The sequence below is a fragment of the Heterocephalus glaber genome, unplaced genomic scaffold, assembly GCF_053883595.1.
Source record: "Heterocephalus glaber isolate CG9 unplaced genomic scaffold, H.glaber_assembly_v1.0 deba00001447, whole genome shotgun sequence".
In the NCBI taxonomy this organism is placed as follows: Eukaryota; Metazoa; Chordata; class Mammalia; order Rodentia; family Bathyergidae; genus Heterocephalus; species Heterocephalus glaber.
This window is the reverse complement of record NW_028258299.1, coordinates 9,200,312-9,215,736: the sequence shown is the minus strand read 5'-3', so window position 1 is coordinate 9,215,736 and position 15,425 is coordinate 9,200,312. Positions and strand designations below refer to the sequence as shown.

The following is a 15,425-nucleotide window of genomic DNA, read 5'->3' as shown; positions in this document are numbered from 1 at the left end:
ACTGGGATTATACCATTCCCAAAGGGAAATCTTTCTTCCATGTTAAAGATCTTCCTGTTCAACTAGTATGCTATGACTAGCAAACATCCCAATAGATGGCATGTATTCATTTGGTTTAAAAATTATGAATACAAGGACTATTCCACCTCAAAGCTTTGACCTGGGATAACAGATATTTGTACTTCTCCCCATCATTAACCAACTAGATCAATTACGTGTATAGTGAAGTTGCCTTCCTAACCCAGTTGTCTATGATCCAATGATTTCCTTTTGACCTGAGACACTAGACTCCTGACTATTATGAAGCTGCCTGTTGCTTTGATGGCTCAAAGGAGGGGACTTCCATGAGGACAAGAACATCTGAATGTGCAGAAACAGCTGTGCACCTGCTGACCACACAAGGGAACAACCCTACACCTAGGCACCTTTTCCAAGAAGAGAAACTGATGACTGTACCTCTTTCTTCCTGAGCTGGAATTCTAGAAAAAGCATGAGGAAAAGGAACTATATGCCAAAGATAGAAATGTGCTAGAAAAACTGGATGTAGTTTGTAAATCTACTGAATGTTTTTATGTTTTTGTCTCTTCAATTTTACTGTGTCTCATGCTGTCAACATCTTTGGTGAGAACCCAAGGAAAATCACTTGTGCTGTCTAAATTATATTCTTCTCAATCAGAGTGAGAAACAGTGAGAACAAAACATCTCCAATTTTCCCTTTGCCTTGGCTGCACCATGGTTGCAAAGTGACTTCTTTCTTATTCTAATCAACAATTGTAGTAATTAATTCCCTTTCCTCTTGAATTGGGCCTGGCCTCATTTCTTGCATTGGTCATCAGAAAGAAGGGGGAGTCCTTGTGGTGTTGCATCCCAGCCTGGACCTTAAGGCCCCTATGTGCTTCTGTTTTCCCTTCAGCTGGCTTGGTGGAGGATGAGAAAGACTGAAGAAAGAGCACCACTGTTTCAGCTGAGGTTGTTTTAGATCAGCTGGAGCCAGCTGACCTCCTCACCATGTAAGAGAACACAGTGAACAGATCCACATGGCTAACATGCACAGGGTAAGCAATAACAAATGCTCCCTGCTTTAACTGACAGAGGTTTTGAACTGTTTATTACTCAGCAATATTCTAAAAGATACATATGGTATGAACTCAATGAATTTTAAGCTGAAAACTCTTTAAAATGGAAAGGCACATCGCTTTCTATTTGTAGTGTAGTAAGCACTACAATGGAAGTATAAAAATTTGAGTCTTAGGCCCTGTTCTGCTTATTCTTTGGGCACATGATTTTGGAGATGACACAATTCTTTCATTTTTTAGTTTGATTACACTACAAAAGAAGATACAATTCATTTCCTGTCCAATTATTTGTTACTAGGTGTCTATAGGGATTGCATGTGATAATTTATTTCCAAAGTCTGTAATACAATTCTCAATTACAAAGCACCAGTGTGTCCCTATATGTCCTTTTCATACTATAGTCAATCTAGATGGAAGACATTTTTAAACATGGTGAAACATGAAGCAGCTATGCAGAAGAGGCACTTGAAATATGAAGAAATGACATGCAGGTGCACACCACATGGCTTAGAGGATCCTTTCTTCTTTTAAAGGCATGGACATCAAATAAGATTCCAGTCAGCAGAGTTGCAGCAATGATTAGGTGAAGCACTTTTGTTTTTTTTGGTACCGGGGATTGAACTCGGGTCCTTGAGCTTGTGCAGCAGGTGGTGAAACCACTGAGCTAAATCCCTGGCCCAGGTAAAGCAGTTTTGTGGAATGAGCAAAGGACCATATTCCTACTGCATCAGTTTCTCATAGATCTGATGCCACAACCATGAACAGGAATCATTATAATAATTGAAATGTGCACCTAAAACTTTGTGCAGTAAGAGAAAACATGAAAATACTTTGAACAGGAAACCTGGAAGGCATTTCTACGTCCCAGACATGCTTTCACATTAGAAGTGACTTTTCATTGTGTGCATAGGTGACCTGGAACTTTGTGTGGAAAGACAGGGGATACAATCAGAATCAGCCCAGGCACATCAAGTACAGCACAGCAGGAAGAACAAACATGGACTTTGGAATCCCACCACCTTGGAGGCAAGTCTCACCTCATCCCATGTGAGCCTCAGTGTCACCAGCAGTAAAATGGTGATGCTTCAAAAAGCCAATCTGTATTTCACTATAAGTTAATTATAAGCAAATTCCATGCCTTCCACAGTATGGTTTGTGGGAAACACTATGTTGTATTCAGAAAACAGGGTGAGGAAGGCACAAAATTTAGGTTTTGATCAAACTGATGGACACTCACTCTACCTGAGCTACAGGAACATTATGACTATAATTCCCACCTTTGGCTGGGATTCACTTTCCTTATCTGCAAAGTGATGATGGTAATTTGAACCTTGTAAGGTTACACTAGGGCACTGGTAGACAATCTATAACATGTATGTTAATTGTATTCCTTTTAAGACAAAGGATGTTAAGGTATGAGTTGCTTTTTCTAAACTAAAATCTCAGTGTTGGCACTTTGCAATAAATAAGTTGGTCTTGGGTTACAGTTTGGGCACTCATCTCTAAAAGATTCACCATCATTGCACTAGGGCAAGTGGTCCATGACAGAAATGTTCTTCTGTTTTCTATTTAATTCATGTTTATATCCTTAGGACTGAGTGACACAAAATACAGGTTTGCTAAATGTGTAATTTAAAAATTTGTGACATTATTTTGAAAATATATCCAACATTTACAATAAAATGGTTGGAATATAGTAAGGTGAATTGCTACTGATTTTATGATGCTAGGTGTTTTAAAAAGCCATTTCGATGTGGGCTGAAAATAAAAGAGAAAGAGATTTCACTGAATCAGCCTTTTGACTGTTCATGTTGCAAAAAATATATATTTACTAATTTGAGTTTTAAAAAGTAATGAATATTTATAGAGGCAAAAAGAAGTCTTTAAGAATTTCATATAAAGCATAACCCAATGTAGTTTAATGGTGGTATTCAAATCACACTCTAGTGCCCACGAGGTAAGTAGGGAGCTGCTCTCCCTTGCTGCTCCCAATCTCCATATTCAAATATCATCTCTATTTTTCTGTGAGCTGAATTTGTGAACTGAAGAAGAAATTGTGACAATTAAACTCTCTATGAAGATGGCAGATGTCCAACATTCTTTGTGGGCAAGAGTCAGGGTATGAGTCTCTATTACTGTGGAGAAGTGATCATAGGAAATGTGAAAACTCCATCACAGGAAAAGGAATGACTGGGTTTCAGGCAGGATAGGAACCAATGTGGAATCCAGGGACTGCTGGGCTGCAGCCAACAGCAACATGGAGTCCTGCTGGGCTGGGCCAAGTGGAAGAATCTTATTCAAAGGCAAGGACTAGAGAGAAGAGGAGGAAGACTGGAGGGAGGAACTCTTGTGATCTCACTCCTGTCCTCACAACTCACCCAGTGAGAAAGGTAGAAAGGATTCCCTCTTCTTAAACTGTCCATTCTCCAGAAAATGCTCTGGGTTGAATGTGTCTGGAGTTGCCCACTCTGTGGGGTCCCTGTGCAGTGCAGTCAAATTGGTCAGGATCATAGTTCCCTAGAAAAGGCAGCAGAGAGTCAGGGGAGGCTTGAGCCATGCAACACACTCAGGCACAGGGACAGAGCCCTGGACTCCCTGGGTGGAGCCTGCTGTTGGTCTCAGCTCCTGCACCCTGCCAATTCCACCATCCTTTGAGCTCAGTCTCCAGCATCCTATGCTTTTTCACAGGGCCATTAGGGAGGACACACTGTCATTGCCTGCTGGGAAAGTTCCAGGGAGGTTAGACTATTTCTGAGTGTTGAATGGGTTTATTGTGCAGAGAGATGTCAGTGTAGGATTAGGATGGGACATGTAGGTACTGAGGAGAGAGCAATGTGACAGCCAGGCAGCACACACTGTGACCAAACCACCCAGCTCCTCAGCAATGTGATGACCACAGCAACTCTGCAGAGGGAAAGACATCACCTTCTCTTGTGAGTCTTCATTCTCTAACCTCCAGTATCAACTGTTCTCCCCACTCACAGCAGGGTTAGTAACACTATCAGGTGGCCAAGGCCAGGAACCTCTGTTCCTCCAGCACAGGACCAGAAATCTTGGAGGTAAGAGAGTGAGCCTTTCCCTCATGCTTCCTCATAGGACCCACCACTGAGGCTGGTGGATATCCCGATCAGTTCATTATGACACCTCCATTCCCTGTCCACAACAGGCTCCTCTTTGAGGCTGCAGCCTGTGCACTCAGGCTCCTATAATGCCTCCTTACCATTCCCCTGCCACCCTTTCAATCTACTCCATATCCAGAGAGTTCAGTGTGCTTTGAACAAGACTTAATCATGTCATATAGCTCATGTACTCACATGGCAAGCATGATACCTTTGAATGCTTCCTGACACTCCCAGTATGCCAACCCATCCTCTGATTCACCAGAACCCTCCCTTCTCTGTTGCCTGGTGTCTTAGTTACTATTCTTATTGCTGAGACAAAACACCTGACAAGCAAAGTTAAAGAGAAAAGATTTACTGTAGCTCACAGTTTGTAGAAGTTTTAGTCCATAATTGACTGTTTTCAAGGCAGGGTGGCATGATAGAGGGCCTCACAGAGTGGGCAGGAGACAGCAGAAGACAAACAGCAGCAAGTAATGGCAGCATCCCTCTTTATGTCCCTTATATTCCATCCAGGCTGCTGGCTGTTAGGCTTGGTAGCACTCACATTTGGGCTGGGGCAGTGTTAATCCCAGCACCACACATGCTAGGCCCAGCCACCTCCAAAAAACCACAACTTTGCCCCCCATGAGCCTTTTGGGGGAACACCTAGACAAAAGCAGTAACACTGGTGCTCTCACTAAGGTGGCCTTACTCAGGTTGTTCTAACAGCCCATGTTCCCATGTTTATCTCATGAAGATTCTTCGGTTTAACTTTTCATAAACTAACTTCTTGACCTTCTTTAGTAGATGGTCCCAAACTCCCTTTCTTCAAAAGCCTCTCCTCCTCAAGTCATCTGGCTCCTAATTGTCACTCTAGCTGGAGGATTCTGACAACATCTTTGTAGAACCAGTGAGAGATCCCTTTGGTCACCCCTCATGATTTCTAGCAAGGTGCTTCTGTCCTTATATTTCCCAGTGCTGTTTTTCAGACCCAAATGTTTTACATACTTAGTGCATATTTGTTGGGTTATTAAAAGTAATAATTGCTATTTTGAGCATGAAGCTTTGTATGTAAGATCACATTTATCTCCATGAAAAGCCTGATGTGAGTTTAAGTGGATTTTACCAGTAAAGAAGCTGAAGACCCAAGGTTTCACAATGCACTCAGAGTCACAGAGGGGGAAGACATAGAGCTAGTTCTTAAACTAGGTCTGCCTTAAGTCAAAGACACAGCTCCTACCTAGGTGCAATTAGATTTCTTAGTGTTGAGTATGGTTATGCAATCTGAACCTAAAAATTAATGGTAAAAGCAGTTTAGCGAGAAGGCCTGGTGCTCTGGAGGTTGATGAATGGTTTGAAAAATACAAAGAGCACCTGGTGTGTTCACACCTCAGCCACACCCAGGAGATGCTCAGTTAAAAAGGAAGGACTTCCTGGCTCTGCAGTGACACTACCTGGCAGTGTTCAGTGGGACAGGTTTCGGGCTCCTCCACTGGAGAGTGTTACTGAGTGAAGCCCATTCAGAGGGACTTAGACAAACTAGCACAGATCCACACAGGTGAGCAGGTGGGCCAGAGCACAAGGGAGACACCTAAATGTGGTTTGTGCACGGAAGATGACAGGGACACAGAGAAGTTGACCGTGGGGGATCTTAAGACCTGGTAGCAGGAGATGTCTTCTGTTGGTGAAGATGGGAAACTTAACAGGGGCCAATGGAGAAGGACTGAGGGGAGATTATTTCCCAGTCAAATGAAAGCAAGTCCTGAGAGGAGCATTATGTAGTGAAAATAATCAGCGTAGAGCTCGTTCTGGATTTCAACTATCGTCATTTTGTAGTTGAGAGATCTCTTGCAAAACTATTTTTCCTGAGCCTCACCTTAATCTATAAAATAAAAGAAAATTTATCCTGAGAACTAAGACATTTTGAAACAGCCTAGTACTGTAATGCACATAATTGTTGCTTAATAAGTGCTTTGTCCTTCTTATAATAATTAATATTTCACAGCTTCTTTTCTCAGACATAATTGACTAGCCCCTTGCTGTAGGTCGATGTTGTTGAAGTGATACTATCGGGGAAATCATGGTAGAAACAGCAGTGTTAGCGTGACTGGAGAGCTGAGTGTCTCAAACGTCCTTTCACACTTAACATTCTACAACTACGGGACTTTGTCACCGATTTCCCAAATGACGTCTGGCAGGTTACAGAAGCCTGGTCAGGGCAAGTGGGTGACTGGGGGCATGACCTGCACTGGTGTGTCTCCCTCTCTCCTCCCTGGATTTCTCCCTTTTCCCACCATGCCATGCACTGCATCCCCTGCACCATACACCTCTGCCATATCATCCTGCCTCAGAGCCACCTAACCATGGATTGACACCTCTACAAATTGTGAGCCAACATAAACCTTTCTTCCCTAAGTTGGGGATGTCAGGCATTAAGACAAACAAGGATGATATATCATTGCTCATGTAAGTGATTCCTTAGGACTGGAACACGTTTCACAATTTTCTAGGATGAGGTCTAAGACAGGCTCAAAGACAAAGGCTCAGAGAGTGTCTGCTTACCTTTGGCAGGTGGTATCCACCCAAAGCGGTATCAACACTCACTTCTCTGGGAACATTCAGAGGAATGATGTTGCCCATTCTCAGCACCTCGTGGATGACAGCGTTGGTATAGGGCATGGACTCTCGGTTGGCCAAGCTTGACTGCTGCCCCTGGCCAACCACTCTGTCAATCTCAGCATGTACTTTTTCTGGAAGACAATGGGGGTTCAATTATTTCTTAAAATTTTATGATTTTTTATATAGATATGGTAATGTTCTATTAGAGATTACCTATTTGATTTCAGCTATGGTCAATCTGCAAATCAACAAAATGGTCCTTTCTAGGGCTTATTTAGAAAACTGCCAATGCTCTAAATTTCCTGAGCCTGGGTGTCCTAAGGAACTGAATATCTAGGATGAGCACAGCTAAGTTCATAGAACAGTCATGTCTAATTGAGGTTGCTATAATAATGCTCCCTACAGTGACTGCCTTACAAACTATAGAATTTTATTTCTCAGTTCTGGATCCTTGGAAATACAAGATCCAATCCCCAACAAACTTGATGCCTGCAGGACCTCATTCTCACTCATAGACTGCACCTCCTTGCTGTGTGCTGACAAGTGCTAAGGAGCAATGCAGCTCTCTGAAACTTTTTTTTTCCAAATAGTCCCACTCAGGAGCACTAATCACATCAAAGGCCCCCAATTCTCAGTACCATCACATTGCTAATTAGGTGTCAACATATGGATTTCGTGGAGAGGACACAAACTGTCAGACACAGCAGATCTATGGACTCTAACTTCTCAAGGAGACATGTGAGTCCAAACTGGACAGGAAACTCTTGCTCTACAACATCATTGCTGCAAGTTACTGAAGGCCTTTCAGTCTCAAAGTTCCTGTATCATTAATGAGCATAACTCTTCCTTTGTTTGGGGGATTCTTTGAGATTTACATGAATTGACTTAGGCGAGGGTCAAAAACAAGGATAGAAACTGCTACCTGTCACCCAATATGTTTTCTTCTTTTTATACACTAATAGGGATTTCAGATGAATATTTGGTTTTCCAGGTGGAAACTACATTTCCCAGGTTCTCTTTTGACTCAATGTGGCCAAGTCACTAAGCTCTGGTGAATGGAATGTAAGCACAAGACATGTTTCATCCTTGCACAAACCCTAAGAAGGAAAGTTGTGTGCTGCCTTTTCCTTCCTCACTTCTTAATGTGGAGAGGCAGTCGTCCTGCTCAGGGTATTAGAGAGTGAGAAGAAAGACCTCATTCTAGACACAACAGAGCAACAGTTAAAAGGTCTTTAGAATCCTAAGGGCTTTACAAAGCCTATAGTTCTTTTACAGAGAGAGAAATAAACAAGTAACATTCATTTACTGCCTACTTTTAAGAAGGAAAATTAATTGAAGTACCATACTTTTAATTGGGTAAATATGTACAACATAAAATGTACCATCTAAATCATTTTAACTTATGGCTAATTAATTTGAAATATATTCTCATTGCTGTGCAGTCTCTGAAATTTTTCACCTTGCAAAACTGAAACTCTGTATTCATAAAGGGAGCTTCATTTCCTCCTTTCCCAATGCATGGGTACCACAATTCTCCATTTGTTCACAGTGACCTTGACAACTCTAATACCTCATATAAGTGTAATCATGTACCATTTATGCTATTGTGTCTGGTTTATTAACAATACACTTGTTATAGCATACTTTAGAATTTTATTCCTTTTTAAAGTTGAGTAGGATTCCATTTCATGTATATTCCACATATTGTTTCCTCCTTCATAGTTGATAATCACTTAGGTTACTTCCACTTGTTAGCTACTGAAAATTGTGCTGCTATGAACATAGGTGTAAACTTCTATAATTTTAGTTCATTCTTATTTTGGATCCTCTATTCCAGAAGCCCAGTTTCCATCTGTGATCATTATTGTGATAGATCAACTTGACTTGAGTAGGAACCACCTGGCCAATTAGTAAAGTGCACTTCTAGGTGTGTGCATGCATGGCTGACACATAGGCCAGCAAACTCAGCCAGTGAGGACAACCCATCCTGGATAGATTAAAAACAGGGAGAGAAGAAGGAAGTGTTCCCATTTTGGGAGAGCTCAAGTCTCGGCTATTGCATTTGGACATCACTCTCCAGTGCCTTCAGCCTTCCAATGCAGACTTACACTGGTGACTCTGTAGTAGGATTCTTTGACCTTTGACTGGCTTTGCACCCTTGATCCCTATTGTTCTGAGGATTCCATCTTCTTGGCTGGAACAGATACTGGTTCCTCTGATTTTCCATCTTCCAGTGGATCATTGTCAGTTCTTCTGCATCTCACCCTGTATGCTCACCTAATAAATCTCTTGCATAATCGTGTATATATTTATGTTGATTCTGTTCCTCTTGAGAACCCTAATGCAACATCCTAATTTGGAAGCTTTAAACTTTGAAAAAAACTATAGTCCTCTGGCAGAAATGCATTTTGCATCATGATTTAAGATACATATACATAAATAAACACACATATAAAGCATGAATTTTATATCAATATATGGAACAGATAGTACAAATAATGTTATCAATGTAGGCTCCCAACACAGAGGAGGAGGCTTCTGGGTCACTATGCCATTGATCCAAGTGCAGACTAGGAGGCTCCTGAGTCGCTGTGCCACTGCTCCCAGCACAGAGGAGGTGAAGTCCCACCACCACCATTGAAATGAGAAGACACATTAACAAGCCTCAAAACCAGACTTCCAGATCATCCACACCAACCCCAAAGCAAAACAAGATGGAACATTGATACTCAACCACCTGGATTCCCTGAACTGGCAACTAATGAGGATCTGGAAAAAGTGAAATCAGATATAATTTCTCAGATAACAGCAGAGATTGTGCCCATAGTACAAGACATGAATAAATCTAGAGAGGACACAGGTAAAAAAAATAGAGGAGCTCAGGAACAGGATGGAATCACAACATAGGAAACAAATGGAATCCATAAAACAGATGCAAACAGATTTCCAGGAGATTAAAAACTCCATCAAAAGTCTATGCAACAGAATGAGCCAATGTGAAGACAGAATTTCAGATATAGAAAATAAGATTGCAATTAGTGACCAGGAAAAGAAAAAATTCTTTAAAATTGTAAGGGATGATGAGAAATAAATCCAGCACCTGCTAAATGGTGCAAAGAAGAATAATATCAGATTGAGAGGAGTCAATGAAGAAACAGGAAAAAAGTGCAGATGACATTAAAAAAATGTTCACAGAAGTGAGGGCAGAAAATATCTCAAGCAAGGGAAAAGAACTTGACACACAGATAAATGAGGCATATAGGACCACAACTTGCCTTGATAAAAAAAACCCTACTCATAGGCATATAATTGTTAAGATTTTACAAACCCAATAGAAGAACTAAGTTCTAGAAGCAGTCAGAGAAAAGAAACAAATCACATACAAAGGAAAGACCATCAGAATCACAGCAGATTTCTCAATGCAAAACCTCAAGGCAAGAAGATCTTGGAGTGCTGTATTTCAAGCCCTAAAGGAAAACAGCCTCCAACCCAGACTGATGTACCCTGCAAAACTATCTTTCAAAATTGATGGAGAAATAAAATACTTTCGTGACAAAGAGCAACTTAAGAATTTCATGAATACCAAAGCAGCACTCCAAAAAATTTCACACAATAACCTAGAAAAAGACAATGTGGATCACAACCCCAGGAAGGCCAGCAGAATGAATCCATTGGGTGTGACAAGAAATTAAATGCAAAGGGGTAGAGTCCAACAGAAAGAAAAAGTCATGACAATTGAAAGTCAATACCTATCAGTTATAATGATCAATGTTAATGGTCTCAATTCACCATTCAAAAGAAACAGACTGACAGAACAGGTCAAGAAGCAAGATCTAACAATATCCTGCATACAAGAAACACAATTAATTCAAAAAGAAACTCATAGACTGAAAGTTAAAGGCTGGAAAACAATACTCCATGTGACAGGAACTGAAAAGAAAGCAAGAGTAGCTATGCTCTTTCCAGATCAAGTGGATTTCAAACCAACATTGATTAAGAGAGACAAAGAAGGACACTACATCCTTGTAATGGGAACAATCCAAGAGGAAGAGATGACAATCATAAATATTTATGCACCAAACACCAGTGTGCCCAACTATATAAATCAAATACTAATGGACATGAAAAATCAAATAATCAATAATACAATAGTAGTGGGGGACCTCAATATCCCACTGGCACAAACAGATAGATCAACTAGACAAAAAAAAAGTAATGAAATACTAGAACTCAATCAAACTCTTGAACAAATGAACTTAACAGATGTTTACAGTGCTCCACACCGCAAAATCAGAATACACATTCTTTTCAGCTGCACATGGGTCATTCTCTAAAATAGACCACATTCTTATTCATAGAACATGTTTAGGTAAGGGCACAGGAATTGAAGTTATCCCTTGTATATTATCAGACCATAGTGCAATGAAATTGGAGATCAATAGCAAAAGAAACTGAAAAAATTTCATAAACACATGGAAACTGAACAATATACTTCTGAATAACCAGGGGGTCACAGAGGAAATTAAAGAAGAAATCAGACAGTTCCTTCAATTAAATGAAAATGACAATGCAATATATCGGAATCTATGGGAAAAAAGAAAGTAGTCTTATGAGGGAAATTCATAGCAGTGAATACACATATTAGGAAAACAGAGTGAGCCCAATTAAACAACCCAATACTGAACCACAAGCTTCTAGGAAAAGAAGAGCAGGATAACCCCAGAGCTCATACAAGGGAGGAAATTATAAAGATCAGAGCAAAATCAATGTGATGGAGACTAAGAGAATGATACAAAAAAATCCAATGAATCCAAGAGTAAGTTCTTCAAACGAATCAACAAAACTGACAAACCCTTAGCCAACTTCATCAGAAAAAAGAAAGAAAAGGCCCAAATCTATGCAATTAGGAATGAAAAGGATTAAATTACAATGGACCCAGGAGGAATCCATAGGATCATCAATACATACTTTGAGAACCTATATGCCAATAAGGTGGAAAGCACAGAAGAAGTGGACCAATTGCTAGATACCTATGAATTACCAAAGTTGAGCAAAGAAGACCTAAAAATTCTAAACAACCCAATATCAATCAATGAAACTGAAAATGTAATTAAAAACTTATCAACTAGGAAAAGCCCAGGTCCTGATGGCTTCACTGCTGAATTCTACCAGACATTTGGAGAGGAACTACTGCCACTAATGTTTAAACTCTTTAATGAAATTGAAAGGGAAGCAATACTCCCAAATTCATTCCTTGAAGCAAGCATTACCTTGATCCCCAAAGCAGAGAAAGACCCAACCAAAAAAGAGTACTATAGGACAATCTCAGTAATAAACATAGATGGAAAAATCCTTAATAAGATACTGGCAAATAGAATGCAGAAGATCATCAAGAAGATCACACACCCTGACCAAGTGAGATTCATTCCAGGGATGCAGCAATGGTTCAACATATGCAAATCAATAAATGTAATACACTACATCAATAGAGTGAAGGACAAAAACCATATGATCATCTCAATAGATGCAGAAAAAGCATTTGACTAAATCTAACATGCAATTCTGATAAAAACCCTACAACAAATTGGAATAGACAGTCTCTACCTCAACCTGATAAATGCTATCTATGATAAACCAACAGCCAATATCACACTAATTGGACAAATACTGAAATCCTTCACACTAAAATCAGAAACAAGACAAGGATGTCCACTATCAGCACTCCTGCTCAATAGAGTTTTGGCAACATTACACACAGCAATTAAACAAGAGAAAGAAATAAAAGGAATAAAAACAGGAAATGAAGAAGTCAAATTGTAATTATTTGCAGATGACATGATGCTCTATATAGAAGTCCCCAAGAACTCCACCAAAAGTCTTCTAGACTTAATAACCAAATTCAGTAAAGTAGCTGGATACAAAGTCAACACACAAAAATCAATAGCTTTCCTGTACAGGAACAACAGACTCACTGAGAGAGAAATAGGGCAAACAATTCCTCTCACAATAGCATCCAAAAAACTGAAATACCTAGGAATCAACCTAACAAAAGAAAGCAAAGACCACTTCTCTGTAAACCATAATACTCTGAAAAGAGAAATTGAAGATGATATCAGAAAATGGAAAGACATCCCTTGCTCCTGGGTAGGAAGGATCAACATAGTGAAAACAGCCATACTTCCAAAATTGCTATATGAATTCATTTGGAACAAGAAGAGACCCAGAATAGCAAAAGCAATTCTAGGTAACAGAGACATGGCAGGGGGTATTACAACCCCCAACTTGAAACTATACTACAAAGCTACTGTAATAAAAAAGCATGTTACTTGCAAAGAAACAGGCCTGAAGACCAGTGGAACAGATTAAAAGATGCAGAAACAACTCCAGACACACTCAGCCACCTCATCTTTGACAAAGAAGCCAAACACCCTCACTGGAGGAAAGATAGCCTCTTCATAAATGGTGCTGGAAAAATTGGGTTTCAACTTGCCAAAGAATAAAACAAGACCTATATCTCTCACTGCACTAAAATCTAAATTGATTAAAGATCTAAATATTAAAAGAGAAATGCTGGAACAGAGATTAATTAGAACTCTTGAAGACATTGATGTAGGAAATGATTTTATGAACAAAACCTCAGTTGCCTGTGAACTAGCACAATCACCAAGTGGAATATCTTCTTACTAAAAAGCTTCTGCACAGCAAGAGAAACCGCCAACAGTGTGAAGAGATGACCCACAATTTGGGAAAAAAGTTTCACCAGCTGTCCTTCAGACAAAGGTCTACTATCTAGAATATATAAAGAACTTTAAAAAATCAGACCTTCCAAATTTGTAGACCCAATCCAAAAATGGGCATCTGAAATGAACAGATATTCCACAGACAAAGAAGTATAAATAGCAAATAAACATATGAAAAAATGTTCGACATCACTGGTCATTTGAGAGATCAGATGAAAACAACACTGAGATTCGACCTTACTCCAGAAAGAATGGCTGCTATCATGAAATCAACCAACAACAAATGCTGGCGGGGCTGTGGGGAAAGAGGAACACTGCTCCACTGCTGGTGGGAGTGTAGATTGGTGCAACCACTGTGGAAATCTGTTGGGAACAATGCTACATAATTTTAGGGAAAATCATTTGATTAGGCCTTGTTCTCCTGCCTACAGGCCAGCTATGGCATTTTGAGACATAATTCCATTTTGGCCCCCGGTCACAACTGAGACCTCAATGATCTGGTGATGCTCTGGTGCTCCAGGACAAGATTACACCAGCTGAAGACATTCTAGGAGGAACAAAATCTTCCTCTACTCAGTTCCTCATTGTTCTTGGGTTGTTACACCTTGTTGATCTGGATGTACTGAACGCTCTGCAAGTCATTTGTTATACCTTGTTTATCCAGATGTACTGCACTCTCTGCCCTGAGTCATTTGTTACATTTATCTCTCCTGAAGTACTGAATAAAAGGTGCGGTAAGCTGGGGACTTTTGTCTTTGCCACTCAGAGAAGCACTGATCAGACCCAAAGCTCAGCTTCCTCTCAAAGTCTCATTTTTCTACCTTTCCTGTATAATGAGTTAATTCACCTTGTGCTGTCATGGCTCTCAGGAGACTAGGACTTACTGCAGGGGTTCTAGTAACATCGCCTTTCTCTGTTCTTTACCTTAGGTGCACTATGTGGATGTGAATCGGATCCAGGTGTGAACTCGCCTGTGAAATAGACTCAGAGTAAAAGAGAGAATGCATGGATCTCCCAGGATGATTTCTGGACTCAGATGAGGCACACTGGTGGTAAGTGTGTCCAGCTGGGGGTAATTTTCTATTTTTGCTGAGTTACAAATATGGGTCAGTCTCTGTCATCAGAGCAGTGTAACTTTGCCAAATTACTTAAATCACTGTTAAAGCAAGCTATGTATCCAGTACCAAAGGATGCTGTGATAGATTTGTTAAAAGATATACAAATGTACATCCCATCTTTTCCCCAGGAAGGGACAACTAACTTAATAGCATGGGAATCCATAGGTACCATTCTCTGTGAGGCCTGGCAAAGAAGTGATCGACTCCCCCCTCCCAAACCCTACCCACTTGGGCCTTAGTCCACTCTGCTCTCAAGTTCTCTCAGTTCAGGAAACATCAGCTACCCCTCCTCCAACCTGCCCTTCTGTCCAGGCTTCCCATTGTTCAACTTCTTCCCCACTTTGCTTTCAGCTCACTGAGGCTTCTGCTCCAGCACCACAGCATACTGAGGAAGACCCTAATTCTCTAGGCCCTCAGCCATCTCACAAAAGCCTAGCTGCCCCCTATTGAGAAGCCCACTTCTGGGACCACTCCCTATTGTCATACCCTGCAAAAGGCTGTGACATCAAACAAGGTGGTTGGAGACCCTTTGTGCTTTGCTATCTCAATTTTGCCTGATCCTCAGAGGTGGACATGTATGTTCATGCCTCATTTGATTTTAACATCCTAAAGGAGCTCAGGCAGAGTGTGTTAATTAATGGTGTCCAAAGCCCCAATACAGTGGGTTTGTTGGACAATGTACTTCAGACTTATTCTCCGGTTCCACATGATGTCTTTCACCTTTCAAAAATGTGCCTGTCCCCCACTCAGTATCTCCACTTTGAGGTAGAA

At 40.6% G+C, this 15,425-nt stretch overlaps 1 protein-coding gene across 1 annotated transcript in view; it reads right to left on the bottom strand.

Moving 5' to 3' along the window:
- LOC101719725 (cytochrome P450 2J2-like) overlaps window positions 1–15,425 on the bottom strand; it is a 62,695-nt gene that overhangs the window by 9,922 nt on the left and 37,348 nt on the right. The window contains exon 7 of the mRNA XM_021248202.2: window positions 6,740–6,927. Coding sequence (XP_021103861.2) covers window positions 6,740–6,927 — 188 coding nt within the window. The remainder of the gene's footprint in view (window positions 1–6,739; window positions 6,928–15,425) is intronic.